A 6,511-nucleotide genomic window follows, 5' to 3' on the forward strand; every position below is an offset into this window, starting at 1 on the left:
CTCTTTAAACTAATTTAGCCAAAAACGTTAGCATATTGCTAAAATACTAGCACAAAAAACGTTAGCCTGTTGCTAAAATATTAGCTAAACTCAAGTAGCCAAACAAAGAGCAGCAGTAGATAACAAATTAGCCAAAAATGTTAGCTTCTTCCTTGCTAAACTTAAAAATAGCCTAACAACATTAGTAGATAATAAATTAGCCAAAAAAAGTAGGTTTAAAAAATGTTAAGATAAAATTAGCATTAAAAACCTCATTAGATGCCAAATGACCAAAATGATAATGCTAATATGGCAGCTCATGCCAAATTATTTAAAAATCACCGAAAACAATACAACATTTTTCTCATTCCCTATGGCGCTTATTTTGCTGAATATTTCAAAAACAAAGTTTATGAATTACAAAACTACAAGCAGTAATGTCCTGAACAAGCTAACGTTTTGATCCCAAGATTGCCTAAATCACTGAAAGTGTGATTGAGTTTTTACACCCCAAAAAGCGTACAGAAAGGACCAGGAGAATCACTATAGTGTGAATGCTCACTAAACAATCACACAATAATCCATCTCGTTCTAAACATTCCAGATCATCGTAATCACATTCAGTCCAGACAAATCCAATAAAGCCAAATAGTCTCATTTGTGTAATAATTGCCTATCAAAATGACCCCATACTGACAGACTCAGACCCGGTCAGCGACAGGACAGGAAGTAGGCCGACAGAATTATTTTTCCTCTGCCAACACCAGTTTTGACTTGTTTGGTGTTTGTTGAACTAGATTAAAGATTGAAGATGTCACTGTTATAAGCTAGAGTCTTTTTGTGTGGAAGAACAATTCGGTCACCACAGCCTGGAACCTCCTCCTCCTGCTGGTCCTCAGCCTGGCAGACAGGACTTGGCAACTCGTGTCCTCAGCTCTGCTGCTCAGCCCACAAATGCTGTTCTTTACAAATTTGGCCCTATTAAAACAGGAACAAAGACAGGATTTCCAACATTTATTACCTCATAAAACTTGTTTATTTTTTGTGCTGTTTGTGATAAACACACAAACCTCTCTGACCTGAATCTCTTCTCGTGTTTCCAGACAGTGGCAGCAGGCTGGGTTGTAGTCCATCCAACGACACTCATCTATGTGGAGTTTTGCCAAAGACGGAGAGGCCCAAATCTCTAGATTTGTCTGGACAGGGATTTACCAGGCTCACCGTGCCTCTTCTGAACTCGCCAAAGCAGCACTCCCCTGCCTCTGACAGGCTGGACGGAGTAGAAGAGGAAGATGTGGAGTCGGTGAAACAGAAGGTGGACAGAAGCGCCAGGAGGACAGGCTCTGAGGCGCAGTTGGACCCGCTGTCACAGATGGCGGCGGAGCCCGAGTGTGATCAAAGCAGCGGCAGCAGCACGCCCAGCTCCAGCCGCAACCTTGTTGAGGAGATCGAGACGTACATGAACAGCAGCAGCAGCCCCCTGAGGAGCTGCACAGACTCTTCCAGCCCGTTGTTTCGCTCTCCACAGACCTCCACGCTCGTCCGCTCCAGTACACACCTTTCTCTGCCCGTCAGATCCAAAGAGCGGCTGAGACCCTCGCCGTCGCTCCCTCTGGGCGTGTGCAGGAAGGACAGAGAGAGACCTTCCTCTCTGGTGTCTCCGTCATCCCCCTCCCCGTCTAACTCCTCATTCTCCATGGACTCTCTCTTCACCCCAACTCTGGATATCTTCAAGAGCAGCGTCATATCGGCGGGGAAAGGCGTCGCTGAGAAAGCCAGTCGCCTCTACTCCCGTTTGTCCTCGCAGACTTCTTTAACGCAGGTGTGAGATTTTCCCGTCCACAGTTTTCTCTAAGAACCCCCAACAACGTGACAGCATTTGTCTCACCTGTGCTCCGTAGGACGCCAACTGTGACCGCCTCAGTGTGTCCTCGCTGACCTCAGCAGAGGCCGAATGCTCCTCTCTGACCGATCACTACGACTCCAGTCTGGACCCAGAAGGCTTCACTTCTCCTCAGCACGGCGCCGTGTCCCGGCTGAGGAGAAGCCCTGTCGGAGCGTGCCACCCGAGCCTGGGCAGCCCCAGCAGCCCCACGGGGGTGTTCAGACACAACTCCTTCTCAGGTGAGGTTTTCATTTTTCTTGATGGTTCAGAACTAGTATTTTTAAATAAAAACACAGAGGGGGAAAAGATCAGGCGGCAGTGGTTTGAAGTGCATTTCTGATCAAAGCCCCTGTGATGGGAGAAATCTGAAGAGGCCTGCTGGCTTTTTGCTTTTTATAACTGCTGGGTTGATTTTGTTTGAGAATGAAACACTCGACAGTCTAAATTTAGAGCAGGAAACAGAAAAGTAGAAAATCTGGCAAATCGGCATCCGGGCTGATTAGTGAGTTGGATATCCAGCAACAATCCTTGCGCTCACATTCAGTCTTGAAGATGTCTAGTAAGAATAAAACTCACAAATTCCTAGACAAAGACTTTATAGACTACAAACTTTAGGTTGCATGAACGATCAGTTGGACATGTGTGCCTAATAATAATAAAATGTCCAGTTTTTGTTTGCCCTGTGTTTCTAACTGTAATTATCTCTTATCTAGGTGGTTTGGCACTTCCTCCTAAAACTCCTCACACTCCAAGCTCCTCCCCCGATTCAAGCCGCTTCCAGCCAACCTCTGCTTATATCTTTGAGGTGAGATATTAAATTGACCAGATCTCTGATTAGACGCTGGTGTTGAAGATATTGAATAAAAGTACAATGTTCCCTTGTTGTTGCAGGTGCTGATGTCCAGTTGTTCTCTCTGTAAGACTTGTGACTGTTTGGTGTACGATGAGGAGGTCATGGCGGGCTGGACGGCGAATGATTCAAACCTCAACAGCACCTGTCCGTTCTGCGGCACAGCCTTCTTGCCTTTCCTAAATGTTGAAATTAAAGATTTAAAACCACAAAACAAGTAAGATTTTTGATCACAATAGAATGCTCCTTTCATTCACCTCAGATTTCCAATGTTGGACTTTTTTTTTTTTTCCTGATTAAATACAAACTAGAATCTTTCCTCCTCGTAGCCTCTCCTTCACAGATTCTGTCTCTTCTCAGGTTGTCTAAGCCCAGTAATCCTGTTAAAGAAGAAGACATCTCTGCAGCACTCAGTCCAGAGGTCAACATGTCTGCAGCTCAGCCATCTGCAGCTTCCACACACACGGTGGAGAGCGGTGGAAGTGCTGGCGTCCCTCCACCAGCCTCGGCCCCGACATCTGCTCCTGATTTGGTGACTGTGCCCTACCTAAGCCCCTTAGTTCTGTGGAAGGAGCTGGAAAGCCTGCTGGTGAACGAGGGCGACCAGGCCATCTCCTCCCCGAGTGTTGTGGACCAGCACCCCATCGTCTTCTGGAACCTGGTGTGGTACTTCAGACGGCTGGAGCTACCCAGTAACCTACCAGCTCTCATCCTGGCATCCCAGCACTGCACTGGTGGAGAGCAGGTAAACAGCCAAAATTCTCTTGTTTTTTTATGGGGCTTTAGCGCCTCCTAGTGTTGGAGCATGAAGTCAACGTGAAATGGGGACACAGTTTGTGCAAAAGATGCATTTATCTTCCCCGTTTATCCCCTTTAGACTCTTCCCAGTGTTTCATCGGAGGACAGTAAGCAGGTGCTGGTGAGGGTTATGTGGGACAACTTGAAGCTGCATCGAGACAGAGTTCAACCCTGCTATGTGCTGTGGAACACGCACTGTGAGTGATTGTTCGTGACCGAAGAGTCTAAAAAATAAATCTGTTCCATACGATAAAGAAAATGCACATTCAATGTTGTTTATAACTGAGTAACATTCTGATTTGAAGAAAAACAGATTTATTTTTTATTTCTGCAGGCGCCAACTCCTTGATCCGCTCTGGATTGTGTGAAGAAGGTCAGCTGTTCACCGTGGAGCTGCTGCAGAGCTTTGTGAGGAGCATTAAGAAGAGCGATGTCTATCAACCCATGAGTCAGATCATCCAGCTGCTGGGGCCGGAGCTGGGGTTCAAGAGACAGAGGTCAGACGGGGAGGATGGAGGGGATTATGTGTGAAGTTACAAGATGAAGAGCCTAACTTATTTTTTGTTCTTTGTCTCTAAAAGGAGCCTCTATAGAGATCTGTTGTTCCTGTCTCTAGTGGCTTTGGGAAAGAACAACATTAATATCAGTAAGTTAATACTCTTAACTTTTTTTACTTGTGCTATGAGTTACGGATGAGTCTTTTGATTGATTTGTCAAAATGTTATTTGTGGAAATTCCTTGAAAGCTTCAGTGTTTTCTGTCCTTTCTAAACAAAATGAAATGAGTTTAATTCCCTGAACGGGTCAAAAAGTTGTGATATATGATAAGAAAATCCTCCTAACACGTCACAAATGACATCTTTTATTGTACAGAAAATAGACAAAATTAAAAAAGACAGAAAACTAAAAAAACTCTTCACTTTAGTTGTTTAAAGAACTGATTTAAACACAAAATTATAGTTTAAATGTTATCTCTAAATTCTGTGGAAGAATTTGAAGTGTTAGAATTTGAATTTTTACCAGACGTTACAACACATATAAAACTTATTTTTAGTCACTTATTGTAGATTTATTTGTATTCTTGGACATGAGTTTTTTTTCTTTTTTTTATGATGCAAATTAGTAAAAAAAAAAAATACAGATATTATTTGGAATGGTAAAATAATATTAGCTTATCACAAACTGAGAGTGGATGTCAGATTTAAATTTTAGGGAGATTAACTGGAGAAGCAGACTTTCTGTAATTATGGCAAACCTTTGTGTCAATCAATCAAACTTTATTTGTTAAGCGCTTTTCATGTACTTCTGTACAGCCCAAAGCGCTTTACAAGTTAAAAAGAAAATATGTTTCAGCAACAAAAAAAGCACAAGACAGAGATCAGAAATATCCACCTCATTAGAACAAAAACAGCTTTATATTAGAAACAAATAAAATCAAGACTTCAATTAATCAGCAAAATCGAGCAACATCATTAAAATCACAAGATATTAAGACAATAAAAACTTAAAATGAATTATTAAAAGCTTTACTAAAAAGGTGAGTTTTTAATTTATTTTTAAAAATCTCCACAGATGTAGATCAAATCAATGCTTACTAGTTAGTTTTAAAACATTTTTAGTTACCTAGTTCACATTGTTTGCTGTCACTAGTTGATTAGTAATGATAAAAGTACAACTAGTTAGGTTTAGCCTGATATCAAGGATATTGATTAAATGACACAACGGTTTGCCGTATTCACCGTGTTTCACCGAGAACAGGGGTGGGCAAACTTTTAGATTCGTGGGCCACAAATCGTTCTAAAGCTCTGACGGATCAGATGCTTGAAGTGTTTTGGTAAACGACCTCATGAGAAAGAAACGTGGAATCTGGATGAAAACATGTTTTTTTTAAATTAAAGACAATTTTTTGTTCCTATTCTAGTGCCAATTGCACCAATTGGTTGATATATTTCAAGGAAAAACACACACTTAGAAAAACGATGTTTTTGTGTGTTGGAATGATCAGGAAAATGACTTTCTGACTCTAAAAGCACACAGGAACACGAAAAACAACAAATCTTCCAACACAACATAAATGCAAAATGTCTTTCTGCACCTAAACAAACACAAGTCGACTTTATTTTTGGTGCACCATCAAAGGGATGCACCAAAACTAAAAGGAAATATAAAACATTAATATGGATTATCAATATAACTTATTCCAGTATGGTTGGCCAAATTGGTTTAATGGGCCGAATATGGCCCCCGGGCCGCAGGGGTGGGAAAGTTAGGCTTTTTGTAGCTAAAGCTTCTCTGGGTCGCAGTGATCATGACACAGCGATCCATGTCCTAGTTATTGTCCTGTTTGATGCTTTTACTGTCGCTCAGCGCTCATTCAACCGCCTGCAGCTAGTCCAGAATGCAGCGGCACGACTTTTAACCGGCGCATCAGACGAGCTCACATCACTGCAGCACTCGGCTCAGTTCACTGTTAGAGTTCAGTCTAAACTTTGACTTTTTTTAAGCTCCTTATAGTCTTTCTCCTGTTTACTTTACAATTTTTTGTCTTATTCACTGCCAATCTATAGTTTCAAGTTTTAATTTTTTTGTTTGTTTTTTTGCTGGCCCTGCAACCATGGAATAATACCCATTCTAAACATATTTTTTAATTAGCTTTTAATACTCAGTTGTCAGTGATGTACTATTTTCCCCTATATATTTGACCTATTTTTTCCATCTAATCATTTCTCTTTTGTATTTTTACTGTGTTTTATTTATCTATTTAATTTGTAAAACCCTTTTTTACCCAAAGTCACTGTAAAATGCTATATAAATAAAGTTTATTTATTTATTTCCAAGCTAAACATTAAGTCACCGAGCGATGAACTTCTATTGACATTAAACGCCACATTGAAACTTGCAAAGTTCAAATATCCGTGATGATTGCACCCCAGTGGATACACACATATTTATACAAATTGTTTCTTTTTTTCCTTGCAGATGCTTTTGACCGGGAGTACA

At 41.2% G+C, this 6,511-nt stretch overlaps 1 protein-coding gene across 3 annotated transcripts in view; it reads left to right on the top strand.

The window, feature by feature from the left end:
• dennd4a (DENN/MADD domain containing 4A) overlaps nt 1–6,511 on the top strand; it is a 33,761-nt gene that overhangs the window by 22,964 nt on the left and 4,286 nt on the right. For all 3 annotated transcript variants that reach the window (XM_024281552.2, XM_024281554.2, XM_024281553.2), the window contains 8 exons: nt 1,083–1,801; nt 1,881–2,103; nt 2,578–2,669; nt 2,756–2,931; nt 3,075–3,459; nt 3,592–3,709; nt 3,847–4,009; nt 4,094–4,158. In XM_024281552.2, coding sequence (XP_024137320.1) covers nt 1,083–1,801; nt 1,881–2,103; nt 2,578–2,669; nt 2,756–2,931; nt 3,075–3,459; nt 3,592–3,709; nt 3,847–4,009; nt 4,094–4,158 — 1,941 coding nt within the window. The remainder of the gene's footprint in view (nt 1–1,082; nt 1,802–1,880; nt 2,104–2,577; nt 2,670–2,755; nt 2,932–3,074; nt 3,460–3,591; nt 3,710–3,846; nt 4,010–4,093; nt 4,159–6,511) is intronic.

Source organism: Oryzias melastigma, linkage group LG6 (genome assembly GCF_002922805.2).
Source record: "Oryzias melastigma strain HK-1 linkage group LG6, ASM292280v2, whole genome shotgun sequence".
Lineage (NCBI taxonomy): Eukaryota > Metazoa > Chordata > Actinopteri > Beloniformes > Adrianichthyidae > Oryzias > Oryzias melastigma.